The 27,363-nt window shown below is 42.4% G+C and overlaps 1 protein-coding gene across 1 annotated transcript; it reads right to left on the reverse strand.

Annotated features, from left to right (window-relative positions):
• Window positions 1-268: 268 nt before the first annotated feature.
• LOC133123594 (protocadherin Fat 4-like) lies at window positions 269-27,363 on the reverse strand. The gene is made up of 10 exons (XM_061234068.1): window positions 24,967-27,363; window positions 21,376-23,754; window positions 17,920-20,297; window positions 14,213-16,561; window positions 10,788-13,156; window positions 7,400-9,832; window positions 3,884-4,528; window positions 3,336-3,535; window positions 648-923; window positions 269-295 (listed from the first exon to the last, which is right to left on the reverse strand). The coding sequence occupies exons 1-10, from the start codon at window positions 27,361-27,363 to the stop codon at window positions 269-271; spliced, it is 15,453 nt and encodes a 5,150-aa protein (XP_061090052.1).

A 27,363-nucleotide genomic window follows, 5' to 3' on the forward strand; every position in this document is an offset into this window, starting at 1 on the left:
TCGCTGGTCCGTGAACCCGTTGTTAAATACGTGTCATAGTTGTAGGAGCCACGAAGAGTGCCTGTCCCGTCAACCTCTGCGTAGTTTGGAGGGAAATATGCGCTGGGAATGGCCACTGCACCGTCAAACATTATGGGTTTCCTTCTGTAGCAATACCTCACGGCCACGATAACAATAATGAACGTGAGGAAGAAGGTAGAAACGGAAACCAATGCAATAATTAAATATGAAGTTAATTTGGAATTGTTCTCTCCATATGACATGTCTTTCAACTCTGGAACTTCTGCCAAGTTATCTGAAACGAGCAAATACACCGTGCATGTTATAGAGAGAGCTGGTTGTCCGTTATCTCTCACTGAAACAACGAGGTTCTGTTTCGTGGCATCTGATTGAGAAATGTCCCGCTGCACTCTGATCTCTCCGCTGTGGAGACCAATGGTGAAAAGTCCCGGATCAGTTGATTTCAGGATCTGATAGGAAAGCCATGCGTTCTGTCCAGAGTCTGGATCCACAGCGATCACCTTGGAAACCAGGGACCCCGCATAAGAAGCTTTTGGGACGATCTCAGTCATAAAGGAACTGTCTTGTGTAGCAGGATATAATATCTGTGGAGAGTTATCATTCTCATCTGTAATGAACACACTCACTGTCACGTTGCTGCTGAGAGGAGGGGAACCGTTATCTCTGGCGACGACCTGCACTTTGAAGCTCCTGAACTGCTCATAATCAAACGATCTCACTGCGTGAATCACTCCGGTATCTCCGTTAACGGATAAGAATGAAGACATGGCCACACCATTGACCTCACCGGACAACAAAGAATAGAACACCGTCCCGTTCTGTCTCCAGTCGGGATCTCTCGCCCTTACAGAAATAACAGAGGACCCGGGCTTGTTATTTTCAGCAACATAGACGCTGTACGACTGCTCATCAAAAACGGGTGGATTGTCATTGACATCAGACACAGACAACTTCACAGTGTTTGAGGACGACAAAGGTGGAGAGCCCTCATCAGTTGCAATAATGGTGATATTATATTCAGATACAACCTCACGGTCGAGTTCTCCTGTAGTGACCAGTGAGTAATAATTTTTAATGGAGGGCAGTAACTTAAAAGGAACATTTTGTTGAATGGAGCAACGGACCTGCCGATTCGCCCCTGAATCCTTATCCTGAACATTTATGATGCCAACTTCTGTTCCAGGTAACACATTCTCTGGGATTGGATTGGTTAGCGATTTCAAAAATATCTCGGGGGCGTTGTCATTCATATCAGTGATTTCTATATTAACAGAGGAATAAGAGGCCAAGCCTGCCCCGTCTTTTGCTTGAATTCGCATTTCATAGTTAGACTTCTCTTCGAAATTTATTGGCCCATTTACTTTAACCTGCCCCGTTTTACGATCAAGGGAAAACAATTTCTTCACTTCATCCGGAACGCGACCAAATTCATACGTCACATCACCATTAGCTCCCTCGTCTGCATCAGTGGCGCTGACTGTTACCACTAAGGCACCTAAAGGAGAATTTTCAGGAAGGCCGACTTTATACACGTCTTTGCTAAATACGGGAATATTATCATTAGCATCAAGCACTGTGACGTGTACAGCTACTGTACCAGATCTCTGTGGACTCCCTCCGTCCGCCGCAGTAAGTAATAATGCAATATTATGTTGTTCCTCTCGATCCAGTTCTTTTTCTAATACTAGCTCGCCGTATTTCCCCCCGACTGCATTTGTATGCATTGCCAGTATAAAATGATCATTCCTTTGTAGTATGTAGCTTTGTACCGCGTTCTGTCCTATATCCGCATCGTGGGCCTCATCCAATGGGAAGCGATATCCCTTAACTGCCGATTCTCTTATTTCCAGTTTAATAACATCATTAGCAAACTGTGGAGAGTTGTCATTAATGTCGTTGATATTAATCAATATACGATGTAATTCCAAAGGATTCTCCAACACAAGCTCACATTTTAACGCGCACGAAGCCTTTTGTTCGCAAAGCTCTTCTCTATCAATCCTGTCCGACACAATCAAATCACCAGAATTCAGATTAATGTCGCAATAACGTCGGTGGCTACCTTCAGTATCTATGCGGGCACTGCGACCAGACAGGCTTTGTACATCCAGACCAAGATCTTTTGCGATATTCCCAATAACAGACCCGCGTTTCATCTCCTCCGGAATGGAATAGCTCGCGTCTCCAAAGGAAGCAGGCAGAGTGAAAAGAAAGAACAACAAACAGCAGGCGAGGCTGGTCACAGTGAACCCAAAACAGATCATCCTGTAGTCTGAGCTACAATAAATACGCGCTGCAATTCAGTTCCTCAGTCCACAAAAAGAATCAAAAATAAGAGATTCAGTTCTCCTTAACAGATCCAAGGTGTATTCCGAATGGTACGATGGTTTTCTCCGGAGTCATATCGAGTCGCCTGCGTTTGAATATTACACTTGTGGGTGGAGAGGCGCATATATCTTATCTTAGCTGGTGAATAGCGACACTGTGAGTACATTTACAAAACTGCACATAAAACACGAAGTAATAACTGTTGAATACTAAATTGAAAGGATTCAGCAATCCGCATCCCTAGTTTTGAACACTCAATAATATAACAAGACCTGCAACAACGCAGCAACAAATTAAATGACTGCTCAAAAGAGAGACAAAAATCAATACTTTGGAAATTGCAGATAGCCTTTTGAAATTAAATATTCGATCTTTTATCACAAGGATATCTAAGGAATTCCTTGAATTGGTTTACGTTTTAGAAAATGTTTAAATGGTAATTGGGTTGTATAAAGTAAATAACATGTTATTAAGCCACCTACCACCAACATATTATTTCATACATAATCATCAAAAATAAAGATATTAATTACACTGTATATATGTAACTGCTATAAATAACGTGACTGTAAAATCACCCACTATAAAACAACTATGAAACGGTTCACTAATGGGACAGCACTATAATAGGCACGGTTGAATTTGTAGATAAACAAGGGGCAAAAACGTTTCAAAAGGAAATTCAAATAATATTAAAATCCAATTTGAATGCAAACGAACCTGTACATGATCAGAAGCCGGTTACCGTCATTTTCAAACTAATTCAATTACTGCTAAGCCGTTACGCAAACTGAATAAAAATATGTATGCAATTAAAAAAGATAAAGCAGGCAAGACCTACGTGTCTCCATTAATCAAGTTAAAATATTCGTTATGAAAATAAAGACTGGGAAATAGACTGTCTTTAGTAAATGAAACACGAAGTACATTCAAATAACATAAATTGACTAATTGTAAGCAGGAACGAACAAGAAATCGAGATTTACCAGTGTTGCGCATTTAGATTCAGCGTCTGGGAAGTCATTTCTCTCAGTCGTTTCATCTGGACTCCGCTTCAGGGTCTGACCGGAGGGAATTGTGGCATCGTTATAAGAGCTGAGGAACTTGAAGTCGCTGGTGCGGGATCCAGTTGTTAAGTACGTGTCATAATTGTAAGAACTGCGCAGGGTTCCTGCTCCATCCACTTCTGCGTAATTTGGGGGGAAATATGCACTGGGGATGGCCACTGCGCCGTCAAACAGCAGTCTCGGCTTTTTTCTACGGCATAATTTCATGGAAACAATAAGAATAATGAAAGTAAGGAAAAAGGTGGAGACAGAGACCAGTGCGATGATCAAATATGACGTTAATTTGGAGTTATCTTCCTGATGAGACATATCTTTCAGGTCTGGAACTTCTGCCAAGTTATCTGAAATCAGCAAATATACGGCGCATGTTGTAGAGAGAGGGGGCCGCCCGTTATCCTTCACTGAGATGACAAGGTTCTGTTTCATAGTGTCCGATTCAGAAATGTCCCGCTGCGCCCTGATCTCACCACTGTGGAGACCAATGGTGAAGAGTCCTGGATCGGTAGATTTCAGGATCTGATATGACAGCCAGGCGTTCTGTCCAGAGTCTGCATCCACAGCGATTACTTTGGAAACGATGGAGCCTGAGTGAGCAGCTTTGGGAACCATCTCGGTCATGAAGGAATTCCCCAGAGGCGCAGGATACAGTATCTGTGGTGAGTTATCATTCTCGTCTGTTATGAACACACTCGCAGTCACGTTGCTGCTGAGTGGAGGGGAACCGTTGTCTCTGGCAACGACCTGCACTTTGAAGCTTCTGAACTGCTCATAATCAAACGATCTGACAGCGTGGATCACTCCGGTGTCTCCATTAATGGAAAGAAACGAAGACACAGGGACTCCACTGACTTCACCGGACAAAATGGAATAGAAAACTGTACCGTTCTGCCTCCAGTCTGGATCTGTCGCCTTTACAGAAATGACAGAGGTGCCGGGTTTGTTGTTTTCTGTCACATAGGCGCTGTACGACTGCTCCTCAAATGCAGGCGGGTTGTCATTGACGTCCGACACAGATAATTGTACCGTTTTTGAGGACAACAATGGTGGAGAGCCCTCATCAGTTGCAGTAAGTGTAATGTTATATTCAGACACAACCTCGCGGTCGAGTTCTCCTGTAGTAACCAGTGCGTAATAATTTTTGATGGAGGGTACCAACTTAAAGGGAACATTTTGCTGAATCGAGCAGCGGACCTGTTGATTTTCACCTGAATCTTTATCCTGGACATTAATGATGCCCACCTCTGTGCCGGGTAGCACGTTCTCCCGAATGGGACTGCTTAGGGATTTCAAAAGTATCTCAGGGGCGTTGTCATTCACATCAGTGATTTCTATAATTACTTTCGTATGAGAAGCTAACCCTGCACCGTCTTTTGCTTGCACTCGCATTTCATAATTTGACTCTTCTTCAAAATCAATAGAACCTTTCAGCCTTATCTCCCCTGTTTTACGGTCCAGCGAAAATAATCTTTTTACTTCTTCTGAAACACGGCCGAAATCATACGTCACTTCGCCATTTGCTCCATCATCTGCATCAGTGGCGCTGACCGTTACAACTGCAGCTCCTAAAGGAGCATTTTCAGGCAGACTGACCTTATAAACAGCCTGGCTAAAGACAGGAATATTATCATTAGCATCCAGCACGGTGACGTGTATAGCTACGGTACCGGATTTCTGTGGAGTCCCTCCGTCAGCAGCAGTGAGTAATAATGTTACCTCTTGCTGATCCTCACGATCCAACTCTTTTTCTAACACCAATTCACCGTATTTCCCTCCGTCTGCGTTTGTATGAACAGCCAAAACAAAATTATCATTCCTTTGTAGCGAGTAGCTTTGGACCGCGTTCTGTCCTATATCCGCATCGTGGGCCTCGTCTAAGAGGAATCGAGCTCCTTTTAATGCAGATTCTATTATGTCCAGTGTAATTATATCATTTCCGAATTGTGGCGAGTTGTCATTAATGTCTTGAATATGAATCAATATACGATGTATTTCCAGAGGATTCTCCAACACAAGCTCACATTTTAACGCACATGAAGCCTTCTGTCCGCAAAGTGCTTCTCTATCAATCCTGTCAGACACAATCAAATCACCAGAATTCAGATTAATGTCGGAATAGCATCGACGGCTACCTCCAGCATCTATTCGGGCTTTGCGCACAGACAGGCTTTGTACATCTAGACCAAGATCTTTTGCGATATTTCCAATAACAGACCCGCGTTTCATCTCCTCCGGAATGGAATAGCTCGCGTCTCCAAATGAAGCAGGCAGGAAGAGAAGAATGAAAACCAAACCGCAACCGAGACTGCTCCCAAATAATCCATTAGAGACCATCCTGATGTCTGAGCCACAATATATTCGCACTGTATTTCAGGTTGCTAGTCCACAAAACGGTACACTCAAAGAGATCCAGCTTCCATAAAGATAACACAACGGCACGACGATTTTCTGGGGTGCAACATTGTGTCGTCACGCGTTTGAATATTACACTAGTGGGTGGAGAGGCAAATCTAACGTGCCTTAGCTGGTGAATAGCGACACGGTGAGGACATTTTAAAAATAGCCGATAAAATAAGACAATGACTGTTGAAAGTTCTTGAAATGTACAAGGGAACTGATGTTATTTTACGTAAGAATCTGATTGGATAGCTTCACGTAGACCATGGAAAATCAATTGGGCTTGTTCCTGACAAAATTTCCAGATGTTCCATTATATTCACACTAGCCTACATTATTATCACCTAGCAGACGATCGTATGAAGAAACACTAACGAATTCCTGTTATGTATTTCGTCACGAGGTCTACTAGAAAGTCATGCCATTAAAGCCTTCAAGAAAAAAAAAAATTCTTACGAGTCTCAACAAAAAACTATTTTTACGCTCAGCCATTTGATCTTTTTACCAAAGTAATGGTGGTTGCAATTACTGACATAGGCTATGGCAACGATTTTATTGATAGTAAACAATGGAATACATGTATACCTTGAAAATACGAATAAGACGTTATGAATTAATACAAGAGACTGGATAAGGGCTATGGCTGAAACAAATTAAATCTTCTGGGTGTTTAAAATCATATGAGTTACATTTACAGGTCTGAAAATCAGGGAATCCAGTGTCTTTGTATTATTGCGTTTTAAAGAAAGCAAAACTGTATAGAAATACCAAGGCAATTTCTACTTTTAATACATTCAAATCTCCAACGAAACAGCAACAAATCGAATTGATTGCATGGGAAACAAAAAGTAGTTTGAGAAGTATTTCCTGAAAACTCTTGATTATTTTTTGTCAGGGGTCCTAAGAATATCTTGAAATTGGAAACAGTGTTACACATTTCAGGAAAATATGTCAATCTAAATGTGTTGTATAAGGTCAGTAACATATTTATAAATGTGTGGACACCACCCAACACCAACATATAATTGCATAAATAAATAACAGACCATAAAGGCAGGAGGACTCATTAGACTATATGCATACAATTGCGCGAAGTAATATTCAGATACTGAAGTCATCCATTGTAATAAAAGTATGCTGCGCTTCACTGACAACTATTATGGAGCAACACAGGAATGCGCACAGGTGGATGTGTAGATTCTCATGAGTAATACTATTCCAAAAGAAACTATTCAAAAGCCAAAGTGATGGATATTAAAATCTAGTCTTAATGCAATCAGACGTGTCCATGATCTGTATGTTCTCCGTCGTCTTAAGAACACTCAGCAACAAACAAAACGTCGCGTAAACTAACGGCACTGTTTATTAATTCATAATAGGTTAACCAGGACCACTTGCATGCAACAATCCAGGTAAAATACTTGAATTTCAAATAAAGACTGAGATATGTATTAATTTTAGCAAATTAACACTAAGTATATTAAAACAACACAGCAAGCTCAAATTTGTCAACAGAAATTAACAAAATGGATTTACCAGAGTTGCGCATGTAGATTCATCCTCAATGAAGTCAGTTGCCATTTTTGTACCATCTGGACTCCGTTTCATGGTCTGACCGGGGGGAACTGTGGCGTCGTTGTAAGAGCTGAGGAACTTGAAATCGCTGGTGCGCGAGCCAGTTGTTAAGTACGTGTCATAATTGTAAGAACTGCGCATGGTTCCGGCTCCTTCCATCTCTGCGTAATTTGGGGGGAAATATGCACTGGGTATGGCCACTGCGCCGTCAAACAGCAGTCTCGGCTTTTTTCTACGGCATAATTTCATGGAAACAATAAGAATAATGAAAGTAAGGAAAAAGGTGGAGACAGAGACCAGTGCGATGATCAAATATGACGTTAATTTGGAGTTATCTTCCTGATGAGACATATCTTTCAGGTCTGGAACTTCTGCCAAGTTATCTGAAATCAACAAATATACGGCGCATGTTGTAGAGAGAGGGGGCCGCCCGTTATCCTTCACTGAGATGATAAGGTTCTGTTTCATCGTGTCCGATTCAGAAATGTCCCGCTGCGCCCTGATCTCTCCACTGTGGAGACCAATGGTGAAGAGTCCTGGATCGGTAGATTTCAGGATCTGATATGACAGCCAGGCATTCTGTCCAGAGTCTGCATCCACAGCGATTACTTTGGAAAGTATAGAGCCCGCATGAGCAGATTTGGGGACCATCTCGGTCATGAAGGTGTTCCCTGGCGGTGCTGGGTATAATATCTGTGGAGAGTTATCATTCTCATCTGTTATGAACACACTCACTGTCACGTTGCTGCTGAGTGGAGGGGAACCGTTGTCTCTGGCAACGACATGCACTTTGAAGCTTCGGAACTGCTCATAATCAAACGATCTGACAGCGTGGATCACTCCGGTGTCTCCATTAATGGAAAGAAACGAAGATACAGGGACTCCACTGACCTGACTGGACAAAATGGAATAGAAAATTGTACCGTTCTGCCTCCAGTCCGGGTCTCTTGCCTTTACAGAAATAACAGAGGTGCCGGGTTTGTTATTTTCAGTCACATAGGCGCTGTACGACTGCTCCTCAAATGCAGGCGGGTTGTCATTAACGTCCGACACAGATAATTGTACCGTTTTCGAGGACGACAACGGTAGAGAGCCCTCATCAGTTGCACTAATGGTGATATTATATTCAGACACCACCTCACGGTCGAGTTCTCCTGTAGTCACCAGTGCGTAATAATTTTTGATGGAGGGGACTAACTTGAATGGAACATTTTGTTGAATGGAGCAGCGGACCTGTTGATTTGCACCTGAATCTTTATCCTGGACATTGATGATGCCCACCTCTGTGCCAGGTAGCACATTCTCCTGAATGGGACTGCTTAGGGATTTCAAAAATATCTCAGGGGCGTTGTCATTCACATCAGTGATTTCTATAATTACTTTGGTATGAGAAGCCAACCCTGCACCGTCTTTTGCATGCACTCGCATTTCATAATTTGACTCTTCTTCAAAATCAATAGAACCTTTCAGCCTTATCTCCCCTGTTTTACGGTCCAGCGAAAATAATCTATTTACTTCCTCTGAAACACGACCGAAATCATACGTCACTTCGCCATTTGCTCCATCATCTGCATCAGTGGCGCTGACCGTCACAACTGCAGCTCCTAAAGGAGCATTTTCAGGCAGGCTGACCTTATAAACGGCCTGGCTAAAGACAGGAATATTATCATTAGCATCCAGTACAGTGACTTGTATAACTACAGTACCGGATTTCTGGGGAGTCCCTCCGTCAGCAGCTGTAAGTAATAACGTTACCTCTTGCTGTTCTTCGCGGTCCAGCTCTTTTTCTAATACCAACTCACCGTATTTCCCCCCGTCTGCGTTCGTAAGGACAGCCAAAACAAAATGATCATTTGTTTGTAGCGAGTAGCTTTGGACCGCGTTCTGTCCTATATCCGCATCGTGGGCCTCGTCTAAGAGGAATCGAGCTCCTTTGTCTGCAGATTCCCTAATTTCCAGTGTAATTATATCATTTCCGAATTGTGGCGGGTTGTCATTAATGTCTTGAATATGAAGCGATATACGGTGTAATTCCAGAGGATTCTCCAACACAAGCTCACATTTTAAAGCGCATGAAGCCTTCTGTCCACAAAGCGCTTCTCTGTCTATCCTGTCGGACACAGTTAAATCGCCAGAATTTAGATTAATGTCGCAATAACGTCGTCGACTGCCTTCAGCATCTACGCGAGCTTTGCGAGAAGAGAGGTGTTTTACATCCAGACCAAGGTCCTTCGCTATATTCCCAATAACAGATCCATGTTTCATTTCCTCCGGAATGGAATAGCTCACATCTCCAAAGCAAGCAGGCAGGGCGAAAAGAAAGAAAACCAAACAGCACGTCGAGCTGTTCACAGAAACTCTCTTGTAGATCATGATCCAATCTAAACCCGAGATGAATTGTACTTCAATGCTTAAATCGCTAGAACTATTACACACGGCCTCGTTCACTGACAGAAAAATAAAGCGACAAGAAAATACACCGTTCGTTAGTACGGTATGATGGGTATTCGTGGATCAGTTCTTGGTTGCCTACGTCTGAATATTACAACAGTGGGTGGAGATGTCTGCCTAACGTCCCTGAGCTGGTGAATAGCGACACACAGAGTGCTTTTAAGAAACTGCAGAGAACAGACAATAAGTGTCCAAATGCTAAAATTCTTCTTGCCACATAAGTGCAGCAGATTTCCATCGGGTTCAGATGACTAAAAACTAAATGTGTACTTGATAATCGTTTTTTTAACTTGTATTGTAATCAAATATGTTTAACATTTGTTTGTTAAAATAAACCATTGTCTGCTGAATGCTGGCAAAACCCCCACACTAAACAAAAACAATAGAATAGAAATGGCACAGCCTACTGCTGATGCGGTATCGTGAGATGACCCAATCCCACGTGTAATGCATTAATCTTAATGTGAATTATAAAGTGTTATTGCATTTTATTTTGAAACAATTTAAAAACGAAAAACACAATAAATTTGAGAAACAATGCGGAAAAAAAAGCGTTTAAATGGTATTGTATAGCGAAACTGTACAAAAAAGATAAATAATTGAAAATATATGCATATTGAGATGTAATTTAAATGCATAAACAGAGTTCCCACGCGTCCTCGAAAACCTGGAATGCCTTTAGTGCAACTTGTAGGCCTAAAACTTGAAAGGTTACAGTCTGCAACCACAAACCACAACCTGTCTTGAAGAATGGGAACCCTGGTAAAGTTGCCTAAACTGTAAGATAAATTCAATCGCATGAAAAACATCTCGGTTAAAAAACAGACAAACCTGCTCGAACAGGAGACCGTGAATGCAGCCTAGATTTCCCAAATGAGCACTGAAAACCAGTGGACATATTATGACCATAAGTACAAATTGAAAAGAAAATTTTATTTACCAGGGTTGAACATTTGGATCCAGGCCCAGTGATGTCCCTCTCAACATTGCTTTCATTTGGACTCCTCTTCAGAGTCTGATCTGATGGGGTTATGACATCATTGTACGAGGTGACGAACTTGAAGTCGCTGGTCCGTGAACCCGTTGTTAAATACGTGTCATAGTTGTAGGAGCCACGAAGAGTGCCTGTCCCGTCCACCTCTGCGTAGTTGGGAGGGAAATACGCGCTGGGAATGGCCACTGCACCGTCAAACATTATGGGTTTCCTTCTGTAGCAATACCTCACGGCCACGATTACAATAATGAACGTGAGGAAGACGGTAGAAACGGAAACCAATGCAATAATTAAATATGAAGTTAATTTGGAATTGTTCTCTTCATATGACATGTCTTTCAACTCTGGAACTTCTGCCAAGTTATCTGAAACGAGCAAATACACCGTGCATGTTATAGAGAGAGCTGGTTGTCCGTTATCTCTCACTGAAACAACGAGGTTCTGTTTCGTGGCATCAGACTGAGAAATGTCCCGCTGCGCCCTGATCTCTCCGCTGTGGAGACCAATGGTGAAAAGTCCCGGATCAGTTGATTTCACAATCTGATAAGATAGCCATGCGTTTTGTCCAGAGTCTGGATCCACAGCGATCACCTTGGAAACGAGGGATCCGGCGGAAACAGCTTTGGGAACAATCTCAGTCATTAAGGAATTGCCTTGCGTAGCAGGGTATAATATCTGTGGAGAGTTATCATTCTCGTCTGTTATGAACACACTCACTGTCACATTGCTGCTAAGTGGAGGGGAACCGTTGTCTCTGGCAACGACCTGCACTTTGAAGCTTCTGAACTGCTCATAATCAAATGATCTCACTGCGTGGATCACTCCGGTGTCTCCGTTAATTGACAAAAATGAGGACACGGGAACTCCATTTACATCACTGGACAACAGAGAATATGACACTGATCCGTTCTGTCTCCAGTCTGGGTCTCTCGCTTTTACTGAAATAACAGAGGTCCCGGGTTTGTTATTTTCAGCTACATAGACGCTGTATGACTTCACCGCAAACATAGGCGGGTTGTCATTTACATCTGACACAGATAACTGCACGGTTTCAGAGGACGATAATGTTGGAGAGCCCTCGTCAGTTGCAACAATTGTAATGTTATAGTAAGACACAACCTCACGGTCGAGCTCTCCAGTAGTTACCAGTGAGTAATAATTTTTGATGGAGGGCACTAACTTGAAAGGGGCATTTTGTTGAATGGAGCAGCTCACTTGTCGATTTGCCCCGGAGTCTTTATCCTGCACATTAATTATGCCCACCTCTGTTCCAGGAGACACATTTTCAGGAATGGGATTGCTCAGAGATTTCAGAAATATTTTCGGGGCGTTGTCGTTCACATCGGTGATTTCTATGTTCACTGAGGAATAAGATACTAATCCTGGCCCATCTTTTGCTTGAATCCGTATTTCATAGTTTGACTCTTCTTCAAAATCTATCTCTCCATTTACTTTAATTTGACCTGTTTTGCGGTCGAGGGAAAATAGTTTCATTACTTCGCCTGGAACACGGCCGAATTCATACGTCACATCGCCATTAGGTCCCTCGTCTGCATCAGTGGCGCTGACTGTTACCACCAAGGTACCTAGAGGAGAATTTTCTGACAGGCTGACCTTATACACGTCCTGGCTAAACACGGGGATGTTATCGTTAGCATCCAAAACAGTAACATGTATAACCACAGTACCAGATCTCTGTGGAGTCCCTCCGTCAGCAGCAGTAAGTAATAATGTAACCTCCCGTTGTTCTTCACGGTCCAACTCTTTTTCTAACACCAATTCTCCATATTTACCTCTGGCTGTATTTTTATTTACAGTTAAAACAAAATGATTATTCCTTTCTAATGTGTAGCTTTGGACCGCGTTCTGTCCTATATCCGCGTCGTGGGCCTCGTCTAACGGGAAACGGGCGCCTTTGTATGGCGATTCTCTGATTTCTAGCTCAATAACATCATTGGTAAACTGCGGTGAGTTGTCATTAATATCGGTAACATGAAGCAATATCCGATGTAATTCCAGAGGATTCTCCAGTACAATCTCACATTTTAACGCGCATGAAGCCTTCTGTCCACAAAGCGCTTCTCTGTCAATCCTGTCAGACACAATCAAATCGCCAGAATTCAGATTAATGTCACAATAACATCGGGTACTACCTTCAGTATCTATGCGAGCTTTACGACGAGACAGGCTTTGAACATCCACACCGAGATCTTTTGCAATATTTCCAATAACAGACCCGCGTTTCATTTCCTCCGGAATGGAATAGCTCATGTCTCCAAATGAAGCAGGCAGGAAGAGAAGAAAGAAAACCATACAGTACGCGAGGCTGCATCCAGAGAATACATTATGGACCATGTTGAACAGAAAATTCGCCATGTAATTTAGTCCGTCAGTCTGAATATTCCACACGACAAGAATCCGTTGCCCTAAAATGTCTGGAAACTGAAAGAAAACAAATGTGGTCTCCAGTACGAATGATACGACTTTCTATGCTGCAGTGTCGAGTCGCTTGCCTATGAATATTACAATGGGTGGAGAAGTGCATCATGAATCCCTTAGCTGGTGAATAGCGACGCTCTGAGTACATTTTAAAAACTGCAGAAAATAAATATTGAAATGCATCAAACCTGGCAAGTGAATTTGTATGACATACGATTCAAAGACAATAGGCCTACTTCAAACTGAACCTTACAAATAATGTGGATTTGCTAAATATCGTTCGAACAAGTCTTGAATATTTTTATCAGTGCTGCACAATGCAATTATGAAGTAGGGAATGGACTTGAATGTAAAACAATGTCAAGATTATTTTCTATCTTGGGAATAGTATTAAAAATAGGATTCTGTCATTTTATTTATTTTAGGTGTATGGTCAAAGACGTGGCTTTGAATTCAAATCAGAATATGATTTAGACATGTTTCAATAAAATTGAGTAATATAACGTCAATAACATATTGTAACATATAATAACACATCCCGTCAGCGTCAGTTGTATATTTACGCACCACCAAACAACAACAAATACTTGAATACATTAACAGAACCCATTACACTGTATCCTCATAGTGGCCCAGCATAATTTAAATTATGCAATATCATCCATTCTAAACTAAACACTAGGCGATATTATATGAAAACCGATGTTGAACTGATATTCAAAACCAATCTGACCAAATGTGCTAATGAATAACACGCCGAGTAACATCCATTTAAAATGAATAACTAAAAGAATATGCATTAATATACTTGCTGTTGCAAAGCTGTTGTAAAATTAATTATCACGTGGTACATGAGAATAATACAGAAACCGACAATTGTGAGCAGAAGGAACAAAAACAAGTTTTTACCAGAGTTGAGCATTTAGATTCAGCCTCAGCGAACTCTGCCTCCACGGTTGTTTCATTTGGACTCCGCTTCAGGGTCTGACCAATGGGGATCGTGGAATCGTTGTAAGATCTGACGAACTTAAAGTCACTGGTGCGTGAGCCAGTCGTTAAGTACGTGTCATAATTGTAAGAACTCCGTAAAGTTCCTGCACCATCTACTTCCGCGTAGTTGGGAGGAAAATATGCGCTGGGAATGGCCACTGCGCCATCAAACAACAGTCTGGGCTTTCGTCTTCGGCAAAACTTCACAACCACAATCAAAATAATGAAAGTAAGAAAAAATGTAGAGACGGAGACCAGTGCGATTATCAAATAAGACGTTAGTTTGGAATTGTTTTCCTCATGAATCTTATCTTTCAGCTCTGGAACTTCTGCCAAGTTATCTGAAATCAATAAATACACAGAGCATGTGGTAGAGAGAGAGGGCCGTCCATTATCCTTCACTGAGATGACAAGGTTCTGTTTCATGGAGTCCGATTCAGAAATGTCCCGCTGCGCCCTGATCTCTCCACTGTGGAGACCAATGGTGAAAAGACCCGGATCAGGAGATTTCAGGATCTGATAGGACAGCCAGGCGTTCTGTCCAGAGTCTGCATCCACAGCGATTACTTTGGAAACCAGGGAGCCTGAGTGAGCAGCTTTGGGAACCATCTCGGTCATGAAGGAATTCCCCAGAGGCGCAGGATACAGTATCTGTGGTGAGTTATCATTCTCGTCTGTTATGAACACATTCACTGTCACATTGCTACTAAGAGGAGGGGAACCGTTGTCTCTGGCAACGACCTGCACTTTGAAGCTTCTGCACTGCTCATAGTCAAACGATCTCACTGCATGGATCACTCCGGTGTCTCCATTAATGGATAGAAACGAAGACATGGGAACACCACTGACCTCACTGGACAAGAGAGAATAGGAAACTGTCCCGTTCTGTCTCCAGTCTGGGTCTCTCGCTTTTACTGAAATAACAGAGGTGCCGGCTTTGTTATTTTCAGCCACATAGACGCTGTATGACTGCTCGTCAAACATAGGCGGATTGTCATTTACATCAGAAACAGATAGCCGGACAGTTTCGGAGGAAGATAATGGTGGAGAGCCCTCATCAGTCGCAACAATTGTAATGTTGTAGTAAGACACAACCTCACGGTCGAGCTCTCCAGTAGTTACCAGTGAGTAGTAATTTTTGATGGAGGGCACTAACTTGAAAGGGGCATTTTGTTGAATGGAGCAGCTCACTTGTCGATTTGCCCCGGAGTCTTTATCCTGCACATTAATTATGCCCACCTCTGTTCCAGGAGACACATTTTCAGGAATGGGATTGTTCAGAGATTTCAGAAATATTTTCGGGGCGTTGTCATTCACATCGGTGATTTCTATGTTAACAGAAGAATAAGATACTAATCCTGACCCGTCTTTTGCTTGAATTCGTATTTCATAGTTTGACTCTTCTTCAAAATTGATTTGTCCATTTACTTTAATCTGACCTGTTTTGCGGTCGAGGGAAAATAGTTTCATTACTTCGCCTGGAACACGGCCGAATTCATACGTCACATCGCCATTAGGTCCCTCGTCTGCATCAGTGGCGCTGACTGTAACCACCACAGTACCTAAAGGAGAATTTTCTGACAGGCTGACCTTATACACGTCCTGGCTAAACACGGGGATGTTATCGTTAGCATCCAACACAGTAACATGTATAACCACAGTACCAGATCTCTGTGGAGTCCCTCCGTCAGCAGCAGTAAGTAATAATGTAACCTCCCGTTGTTCTTCACGGTCCAACTCTTTTTCTAACACCAATTCGCCGTATTTTCCCCCGGCTGTATTTGTATTAACAGTCAAAACAAAATTATCATTCCTTTGTAATGTGTAGCTTTGGACCGCGTTCTGTCCTATATCCGCGTCGTGTGCCTCGTCTAATGGGAAACGGGCACCTTTGTCCGCCGATTCTGTTATTTCTAGCTCAATAACATCATTGGTAAACTGCGGGGAGTTGTCATTAATATCGTTAATGTGAAGCAATATCCGATGTAATTCTAGAGGATTCTCAAGTAGAATCTCACATTTTAAAACACATGAAGCCTTCTGTCCACAAAGCGCTTCTCTGTCAATCCTGTCAGACACAATCAAATTGCCAGAATTCTGATTAATATCGCAATAACATCGGCTGCTACCTTCAGTATCTATGCGAGCTTTACGACGAGACAGGCTTTGGACATCCACACCGAGATCTTTTGCAATATTTCCAATAACTGACCCGCGTTTCATCTCCTCCGGAATGGAATAGCTCGCGTCTCCAAAGGAAGCAGGCAGGAAGAGAAGAAAGAAAACCATACAGTACGCGAGGCTGCATCCAGAGAATACATTATGGACCATATTGAACAGAAAATTCGTGATGCAATTTAGTCCGTCCGTCTCAATATTCCACACGACGAAAACCCGTTGCCCTAAAATGTCTGAAAACTGAAAGAAAACAAATGTGGTCTCCTGTACGAATGGTACGACTTTCTGTGGTGCAGTGTCGAGTCGATTGCCTATGAATATTACAATGGGTGGAGAGGTGCATCATGAATCCCTTAGCTGGTGAATAGCGACGCTCTGAGTACATTTTAAAAACTGCAGAAAAGAAATATTGAAACGCATCAAACCTGGCAAGTGAATTTGTATGACATACAATTCAAAGACAATAGGCCTACTTCAAACTGAACCTTCAAAATCATGTGGATTTGTTAAATATCTTTCGACCAAGTCTTACATTTAAATTAATCTTTTGATTGCTGCACAATGCAATTATGAAGTAGGGAATGGACTTGAATGTAAAACAATGTCAAGATTATTTTCTATCTTGGGAATAATATTAAAAATAGGATCCTGTAATTTTATTTAATTTAGGTGGATGGTCAAAGACGTGGCATTGAATTCAAATCAGAATATAATTTAGAAACGTTTCAATACAAATGGACTAATAGAATGTCAATAACATTATAACATATAATAACACATCCCGTCAGCGTCAGTTGTATATTTACGCACCACCAAACAACAACAAATACTTGAATACATTAACAGAACCCATTACACTGTATCCTCATAGTGGCCCAGCATAATTAAATTATGCAATATAATCAATTCTATACTAAATACGAGGGGATATTATATCATGCTGATGCTCAACTGATATTCAAAACCAATCTGATCGAATGTGCTAATGGATAACATGACGAGTAACATCCATTTAAAATGAATAACTAAAAGAATATGCATGAATATACTTGCTGTTGTAAAGCTGTTGTAAAATTAATTATCACGTGGTACATGAGAAGACTGCAGAAACCGACAATTGTGTCAACGTCAGTAGTATATTTACGCAACACCAAACAACAAATACTTGAAGACATTAACAGCTGAGGCCCAGCATAATTTAAATGATGCAATATCATCCATTCTAAACACTAGGCGATATTATATCAGCACCGATGCTGAACTGATATTCAAATCCAATCTGACCGAATGTGCTAATGAATAACACGACGAGTAACATCCATTTAAAAGTAATTTGCATAAATATACTTGCTGTTGCAAAACTGTTGTAGAAATAATTATCACGTGCTACATGAGAAGAATGCAGAAACCGACAATTGTGAGCAAAATGAACAAAAACAAGTTTTTACCAGAGTTGAACACTTAGATCCAGCCTCAGCGAACTCGGCCTCCACTGTTGTTTCGTTTGGACTCCGCTTCAGGGTCTGACCGATGGGGATCGTGGAATCGTTGTAAGATCTGACGAACTTAAAGTCACTGGTGCGTGAGCCAGTCGTTAAGTACGTGTCGTAATTGTAAGAACTCCGTAAAGTTCCTGCACCATCTACTTCCGCGTAGTTGGGAGGAAAATATGCGCTGGGAATGGCCACTGCGCCGTCAAACAACAGTCTGGGCTTTCGTCTTCGGCAAAACTTCACGACCACAATCAAAATAATGAAAGTAAGAAAAAAGGTAGAGACGGACACCAGTGCGATGATCAAATATGACGTTAATTTGGAATTGTTTTCCTCATAAATCTTATCTTTCAGCTCTGGAACTTCTGCCAAGTTATCTGAAATCAATAAATACACAGAGCATGTGGTAGAGAGAGAGGGCCGTCCATTATCCTTCACTGATACAACAAGGTTCTGTTTCATGGAGTCCGATTCAGAAATGTCCCGCTGCGCCCTGATCTCTCCACTGTGGAGACCAATGGTGAAAAGACCCGGATCAGTAGATTTCAGGATCTGATAGGACAGCCAGGCGTTCTGTCCAGAGTCTGCATCCACAGCGATTACTTTGGAAACCAGGGAGCCTGAGTGAGCAGCTTTGGGAACCATCTCGGTCATGAAGGAATTCCCCAGAGGCGCAGGATACAGTATTTGTGGTGAGTTATCATTCTCGTCTGTTATGAACACACTCACTGTCACATTGCTACTAAGAGGAGGGGAACCGTTGTCTCTGGCAACGACCTGCACTTTGAAGCTTCTGCACTGCTCATAGTCAAACGATCTCACTGCATGGATCACTCCGGTGTCTCCGTTAATGGATAGAAACGAAGACATGGGAACACCACTGACCTCACTGGACAAGAGAGAATAGAAAACTGTTCCGTTCTGTCTCCAGTCTGGGTCTCTCGCTTTTACAGAAATAACAGAAGACCCGGGTTTGTTATTCTCAGTCACATAGGCACTGTAGACCTGCTCGTCAAATGCAGGCGCGTTGTCATTTACATCAGACACAGATAGCTGCACAGTTTTTGAGGACGATAACGGTGGAGAGCCCTCATCCGTTGCAACAATTGTAATGTTGTAGTCAGATAGAACCTCACGGTCTAGTTCTCCTGTAGTTACCAGTGAGTAGTAATTTTTGATCGAGGGAATTAACTTGAAAGGTACATGTTGCTGAATGGAACACTGTAACCTTCGATTTGTCCCGGAGTCTTTGTCTTGGATATTAATAATCCCTACCTCCGTCCCAGGTAACGCGCTCTCGGGGATTGGATTGTTCAGAGATTTAAGAAATATAACCGGTGCATTGTCATTCACATCAGTGATTTCGATAATGACTTTAGCTAGAGAAGCCAATCCGGACCCATCTTTTGCTTGGATTCTCATTTCATATGTGGACTCTTCTTCGAAATCCATCGCTCCTGTGACCACAATTTGTCCAGTATGTGGATCAAGTGAAAACAATTTCATTTCTTGGTCCGAAACGCGAGCAAATTCGTATGTCACTTCACCATTTGCTCCCTCATCTGCATCGGTGGCGCTGACCGTAGCCACTACAGTCCCTAAAGGAGAGTTCTCAGGCAGATTGACTGTGTACAGGGCCTGGCTAAAAACGGGGATATTATCATTAGCATCCAGCACAGTAACCTGTATAACTGCAGTACCTGATCTCTGTGGAGTCCCTCCGTCAACTGCGGTAAGTAATAACGTTACCTCCTGTTGTTCTTCACGATCCAATTCTTTTTCTAATACTAACTCGCCGTATCTTCCACCGTCCGTGTTCGAATGAACAGCCAAAACAAAATGATGATTTTCTTGTAGCATATAGCTTTGGACCGCGTTCTTTCCAATATCCGCATCGTGGGCCTCATCTAAGAGGAAGCGAGCTCCTTTGTCGGCTGATTCGCTCATTTCATACCTGATAAGGTCATTTTTAAACTGAGGCGAATTGTCATTAACATCTTGAATATGAAGCGATATACGATGCAATTCTAGAGGATTCTCCAAAACAAGCTCATAGCTCAAGGCGCATGAGCTCTTCTGTCCACAAAGCGTTTCTCTGTCAATCCTTTCAGACACAATCAAATCGCCAGAATTCAGATTAATGTCGCAATAACGTCGGCGGCTACCTTCAGTATCAATACGGGCTTTGCGGTTGGAAAAGCCAGTAACGTCAACACCGAGATCTTTTGCTATATTTCCAATAACAGATCCGCGTTTCAGCTCCTCCGGAATAGAATAGCTCACATCTCCATGCGACGTAGGCAAGATGAAAATAATGAGAAATGCACAGTGCATGAGGTTGTTCAGAGAAAACGAACTGTAACCCATCTTCAAATTTAAACCACAGAAAGCTCTTAGTGTCATGACTTCCTTATATTTATAGAAATATTCCAAGATATCCCATTCCTCGAAAGGAATCAACTGAAGAAAATAGACCGATAGTCCGTGTGGTATTACGGTTTTCTGTAGTGCAGCAGCGAGTGGATAGCCTCTGAATATTACACCCATGGGCGGAGATGTGCGCCTGACGTTGCTTAGCTAGTAAACAGCGACACTCTCTGACTTTTTTTGAAAATGCACACAATTGCTCTGTATCTACATTCATAGGGATCTGAGGTCAGATTTGGCTTAAACACGAAAACATCAAATTCTGGTTTAAGATGTGAATAAGACTACTTCAATTTCTTGTCCTGCCTATTCCAATCCAGTGGTTTACACAAAATCCCTAAAATGTTACATTATTCGGCGCCCTCAACTAAAACAGTCTTTCTTCAAATAACATAACAGCTGCATATTATACATTGAATCCTGAATTAATGTTACTTTAAGAAGCATGTCAATTATTTGAATAAATCCGTTTGTGCTGAATGTGACAACTCAAATCCTCTCACTTGCAGGGAGAATACAAAGACATTATTCCTCTTGTGCTGACTCACAACATATAAAAATATAAAAATGCATTACTATTTTAGGAGACATACTGCACATGGGGGAACCATGGCCACAATTTGTACACAATTAGACTGTCAAATAATCTCAGCTCATGTGTTACCTAGTTTATGGTAGACACATTCAAGCTACAAGAATGACAACTAAAAATAAAAGTACAAATAAAAGTATAAAAAATCACCATGATCGGAATTCATAGTTATGAGTTTTGAAATATGACTCGGTCTCAGTGCCCCATCTATACATAATAAAAAGTTTGCTTTGTTGTCAAAAACCCACATTCGGCTTCGATGTTGTCTATGCACTAACGTACTGTCTGCGTAAAAACGCAGTTAAATAAAGGATCAGATACTGATTGAAAAATCACCTGGTCATGCCGAAACAATAAGAAACGCAGTATAACGCCGTGCAAAACGAAGTAAAACTCTTGAGTACAAAATGAAGGAAAGCTACTTACCAGAGTTGAGCATTTGGATGAATTATCTGCGGTCCATTTCTGTCCATTACCTTCGTTAGGGCTCTCTCTCGACGTCTGCTGCGCGGGCAATGTGACGTCATTGTAAGAGTTTACGAACTTGAAGTCGCTCGTTCGTGAGCCTGTTGTTAAGTAAGTGTCATAATTGTAAGAACTGCGGAGAGTTCCTGCTCCGTCCACATCTGCGTAATTGGGAGGGAAATATGCACTTGGGATTGCCACTGCGCCATCAAACAACAGTTTGGGGTTTCTTCTGCGGCACAACCTCACGGCCACGATGAGAATAATGAACCCCAGGAAGAAGGTGGAAACAGAAACCAAAGAAATAATTAAATAAGAAGTTAATTTCGAACTGTTCTCCAAATATGACGTATCTTTCAACTCTGGAACGTCTGCCAAGTTATCCGAAATCAGTAAATATATTGAGCAGGTTGTTGATAGAGGAGGTTTTCCGTTATCTTTCACTAAGATAACAAGACTTTGCTTCATCGTATCAGATTCAGAAATGTCCCGCTGTACTCTGATCTCTCCACTGTGGAGGCCAATGGCGAAGAGTCCTGGATCGGTTGGTTTCAGGATCTGATAGGACAGCCAAGCGTTCTGTCCAGAGTCTGCATCCACGGCGATCACCTTGGAAACCAAAGAGCCCGCCTGACTAGCTTTGGGAACCATCTCTGTCATGAATGTGTTCCCTTGTGGTGCAGGATATAATATCTGTGGAGAGTTATCATTCTCATCTGTTATGAACACACTCACTGTCACGTTGCTGCTGAGTGGAGGGGAACCGTTGTCTCTGGCAACGACCTGCACTTTGAAGCTTCTGAACTGCTCATAATCAAACGATCTGACAGCGTGGATCACTCCGGTGTCTCCATTAATGGATAGAAACGAGGACACAGGAACACCACTGACCTCACTGGACAAGAGAGAATAGAAAACCGTCCCGTTCTGCCGCCAGTCCGGGTCTCTCGCCCTCACAGAAATGACAGAGGTACCCGGTTTGTTATTCTCAGTCACATAAGCACTGTAGACCTGCTCGTCAAATGCAGGCGCGTTGTCATTTACGTCTGACACAGATAACTGCACAGTTTTTGAGGAAGAAAGTGGCGGGGAACCCTCGTCGATAGCTGTGATGGTAATGTTGTATTCAGCGACCACTTCACGGTCTAGTTCTCCTGTAGTTACCAGCGAGTAATAATTTTTGATTGAGGGGACCAACTTGAAAGGAACGTGTTGCTCGATAGAGCAGCGGACCTGTTGATTTTTTCCCGAGTCTTCATCCTGAACATGAATGATGCCCACCTCTGTGCCAGTTAATGCGCTTTCGGGGATAGGATTGTTGAGCGATTTTAAAGCTATGGCGGGGGCATTGTCGTTCGCATCAGTTATTTCAATAATCACTTTAGCCTGTGATGTCAGTCCTGCCCTGTCTTTCCCTTCAATACGCATTTCATATGTGAACTCTTCTTCATAATCAATTGGTCCTGTGACGACAATGTCGCCATTGTTCTGGTCAACAGAGAACAGCCTTTTCGCTTTGTCTGATATGTGACTAAATTCATACGTCACCTCCCCGTTCGGTCCCTCATCTGCATCAGTGGCACTGACAGTGAGCACTACAACACCTAAAGGGGAATTTTCTGGCAGATTGGCTGTATAAACGGCCTGGCTAAACACAGGAATATTATCGTTTGCATCAAGCACAGTGATGTGAATAACTACAGTACCGGATCTCTGTGGAGTCCCTCCGTCAGCAGCAGAAAGTGATAATGTAACCTCTTGCTGTTCCTCACGATCCAGCTCTTTTTCTAATACCAACTCTCCGTATTTCCTTCCCTCTCTGTTCGTATGCACAACCAAAACAAAATTATCATTCCTTTGTAGTGTGTAGCTTTGTACCGCGTTCTGTCCTATATCCGCGTCGTGGGCCTCATTCACTGGAAAGCGAGCACCTTTAATCGCAGACTCTCTAATTTCTAGTCGGATGATATCCTTCGGAAATCGAGGCGAGTTGTCATTTATATCCTGAATTTGAAGTGCAATGCGATGCAACTCCAAAGGATCCTCCAGTACAACCGCATATTTCAGCTGACAGGTGATCTTCTCACCGCATATCTCTTCTCTGTCGATCCTTTCAGACACAACCAAATCGCCAGAATTCAGGTCAATGTCGCAGTACCGTCGGCGACTACCTTCGGTATCAATACGGGCTTTGCGAGCCCTGAGAGTGTCAACATCCACACCCAGATCCTTCGCAATATTTCCAATGGCGGTTCCACGTTTCATCTCCTCTGGAATCGAATAGCTTACATCTGCAAAGCACGTAGGCACGGCAACGAGAAAAATAATAAAAAAGCACGCCTGTGTAATAGCAGTCAACCCTTTGTAGCACATTTTAGCACAGGTTTCAAATTCAATCTTTCGAAGTATCAACCTAATTCATAGATATTCCGATATCATCCAAATTGAAAGACAATAGATGTACAGTCCTTGTGGTACGATGCTACTCTGTGTTGCAGCCCCGGATTGCTTGGGTCTGAATATTTTCATAGTGGGAGGAGATGTGCATGGATCTTCCTTAGCTGGTGAACAGCGACACTATGAGTATATTTAAATAAGTGCATATAGCAACGAATAAGAATGTTCCAGTGTTGAGGTAAGTCATAATCACATTTTTTCCAAAGGTATCATTCAATAGCGGGCATACAAGATGGTCGCTAAATCTCAATTTTCTGCGAGCACCATCGGTGACGTAAACAAATTCGGAAATTATACAACCACAAGTCAAACTGAATGACTAAATTAATCTATTCTCCTATGATTTGGAGAATGCAACATTAAAAAAGAACTTACATTAAAAGCCGTACATTTGTTAGCTAGTCTACTATAGTTTCATTAAATAAATTAATTCATTTCAACACATTAATGCAACAAGCCAACAAATATCAAGGAACGCCTCAACAATACAATGCCAAATCAAACTCAACAGATACAATTACAGAACGACTATGTATTAAATGGGTCAACTAAATAGTTTCATGTTCCTCTGATGCAACAATATACAGATATAGCTCACAGCCACGACATTCCAAATGATAGCTTTCCTGAGTTGTAACATAATTTCACCTAAAGGATCTATGTGAATTCAATCCCTCAAATTTCCACAATAACAAAGGCCAGTAGTAGAGAAAGAGCACTGAAACACAAAACCGCTCAGTCCCTTTTACAGAGCAAAAATAAATAGATAAAAATAAAAGAAATGTATGTACAAAATCGAACCCACTTGAAATCACATCCATACAACACAAAATGCAATACTGTACGTTCAATGTAGACGTCTCTTACTGTCAAAAACACGACTAGCAACAGCAGTTCTGCGTAAAATGAATCAAATTAACAGGATGACTTTCACTCTGGAAACGGCAAGATGCTGATATACTGACAATTTTAAAAAAAATCCCACTGAATTATGGCATGACAGTGTAATAACACTAAATATAGCGTATGCTCTGAGGAACATGGAACTGCTCGTTTTTCCGGGATATAAACAAGGAACAAGGAAAGCCAACTTACCAGACTTGCGCACTTGTCAATGTCCTCTGTCACACCGTCAGCTTCATTAGGGCTTCTCCTCAACGTATGCTGAGTGGGCAGTGTGACGTCATTGTAAGAGCTAACGAACTTGAAGTCGCTGGTACGTGAGCCGGTTGTTAGGTAAGTGTCATAATTGCAAGAACTTCTGAGAGTTCCATCCACATCTGCGTAGTTTGGAGGGAAATATGCGCTGGGCACTGCCACTGCGCTATCAAACAACAATCTGGGCTTTCGTCTACGGCAAAGTCTTACAGCCACGACGAGAATGATGAACGTCAGAAAGAAGGTGGAAACGGAGACCAGGGAAATTAATAAATAGGATGTTAGTTTTGAATTGTTGCCCGCATCAGACATTTCTTTCAAATCTGGAACCTCTGCCAAATTATCAGAGATGAGCAAATAAACTGGGCATGTTGTAGAGAGAGAAGGTTGTCCGTTGTCCTTCACCAATATAACAAGGTTCTGCTTCATGGAATCAGATTCCGAAATATCCCTCTGTGCCCTGATCTCGCCGCTGTGGAGACCAATGGTGAAAAGTCCCGGATCAGTAGATTTCAGGATCTGATAGGATAGCCAGGCGTTCTGTCCAGAGTCTGCATCCACAGCGATCACCTTGGAAACCAGGGAGCCCGCATGTGCAGCTTTGGGTACCATCTCTGTCATGAAGGAGTTCCCAAGAGGCGTAGGATACAGTATCTGTGGTGAGTTATCATTCTCATCTGTTATGAACACACTCACTGTCACGTTACTACTGAGTGGGGGGGAACCGTTGTCTCTGGCAACCACCAGCACTTTGAAGCTCCTAAACTGCTCATAATCAAATGATCTTACGGAATTGATCACCCCCGTGTCTCCATTCATCGATAGAAAAGAGGACACAGGGACACCACTGACGTCACTGGATAACAAAGAATAGAATACGCTTCCGTTCTGTCTCCAGTCCGGGTCCCTCGCCCGTACAGAAATAACAGCGGTGCCGGGTTTGTTATTTTCAGTCACATAGGCGCTGTATGACTGCTCATCAAACAAAGGCGGGTTGTCATTCACGTCTGATACAGATAACTGCACAGTTTTTGAGGAAGACAACGGAGGGGAGCCCTCGTCTGTAGCAGTAATTGTTATGTTGTAAGCAGACAGCACTTCCCGGTCAAGATCGCCTGTAGTTACCAGTGAGTAATAATTTTTGATAGAGGGGACTAATTTCAAAGGAACATTTTGCTGAATGGAGCAGCGGACCTGTCGATTTTCCCCTGAATCTTTATCCTGAACATTAATGATGCCCACCTCTGTGCCAGGTATTGCATTCTCGGGGATGGGATTGTTCAGAGATTTAAGAACTATCACTGGTGCGTTGTCATTCACGTCACTGATTTCTATAATTACCTTCGTATAAGAGGCTAAACCCGAACCATCTTTTGCTTGTATTCGCATTTCGTAATTCGACTCTTCTTCAAAATCTATTTGTCCAATCAGAGTAATTATGCCCGTATTAGCATCAATTGTGAACAATTTTCCTGCATTTTCAGATGTACGGCTAAACTCGTATGTCACTTGGCCATTGGCACCCTCGTCTGCATCATTTGCGCTGACTGTAACCACAGCTGTACCCAAAGGAGAATTTTCAGGGAGACTGACGGTATAAACAGCCTGGCTAAACACGGGGATATTATCGTTAGCATCCAGCACAGTAACCTGTATAACTACAGAACCAGATCTCTGAGGAGTCCCTCCGTCAGAAGCAGTAAGTATTAATGTAACCCCCTGCTGTTCCTCACGATCTAGCTCTTTTTCTAAAACTAACTCACCGTATTTTCCACCATCTGTGTTTGTATGGACAGCCAGAACAAAATGATCATTCCTTTGTAGTGAGTAGCTTTGTACCGCGTTCTGTCCTATATCCGCATCGTGGGCCTCATCTAGGGGAAAACGAGCCCCTCGAACGGCAGACTCTCTTATTTCCAGCAAGAAAATATCTTTGGGAAATCTTGGGTTGTTGTCATTAATGTCTTCTATTTTAAAAGCAATACGGTGCAGCTCCAATGGATTCTCCAGTACGAGCTCGTGGTATAAAGTGCACGAAGGCTTCTGACCACAGAGCTGTTCCCGGTCCATCCTTTCAGCGACAACCAGATCACCACTATTCAAATTAATGTCACAATACCGCTTCATACTATCCTCTGTATCTATACGGGCTTTCCGAGATGACAGACCTTTCAGGTCCACGGCGAGATCCTTCGCTATATTCCCAATGACATGCCCGCGCTTCATTTCCTCGGGAATAGAATAGCTCACGTCTCCAAAGGAAGCAGGCAGGAATAAAAGAAACAAAACCAGACAACCCGCGGGGTTGCTGGCAAATAATCCGTTGTAGCCCAT

This window comes from Conger conger, chromosome 3 (assembly GCF_963514075.1).
Source record: "Conger conger chromosome 3, fConCon1.1, whole genome shotgun sequence".
NCBI lineage: Eukaryota > Metazoa > Chordata > Actinopteri > Anguilliformes > Congridae > Conger > Conger conger.

Coding starts and splice junctions, on each gene's coding strand:
- LOC133123594 (XM_061234068.1), bottom strand. CDS start 27,363: ATGGGCTACAACGGATTATTTGCCAGCAACCCCGCGGGTTGTCTGGTT. Junction 20,298..21,375: donor CATCCAAATGCTCAACTCTG/GTAAGTAGCTTT, acceptor TTAAATTTGAAG/ATGGGTTACAGTTCGTTTTC. Junction 9,833..10,787: donor CACTGGGCCTGGATCCAAAT/GTTCAACCCTGG, acceptor TTTTTCTGTCAG/TGAACGAGGCCGTGTGTAAT.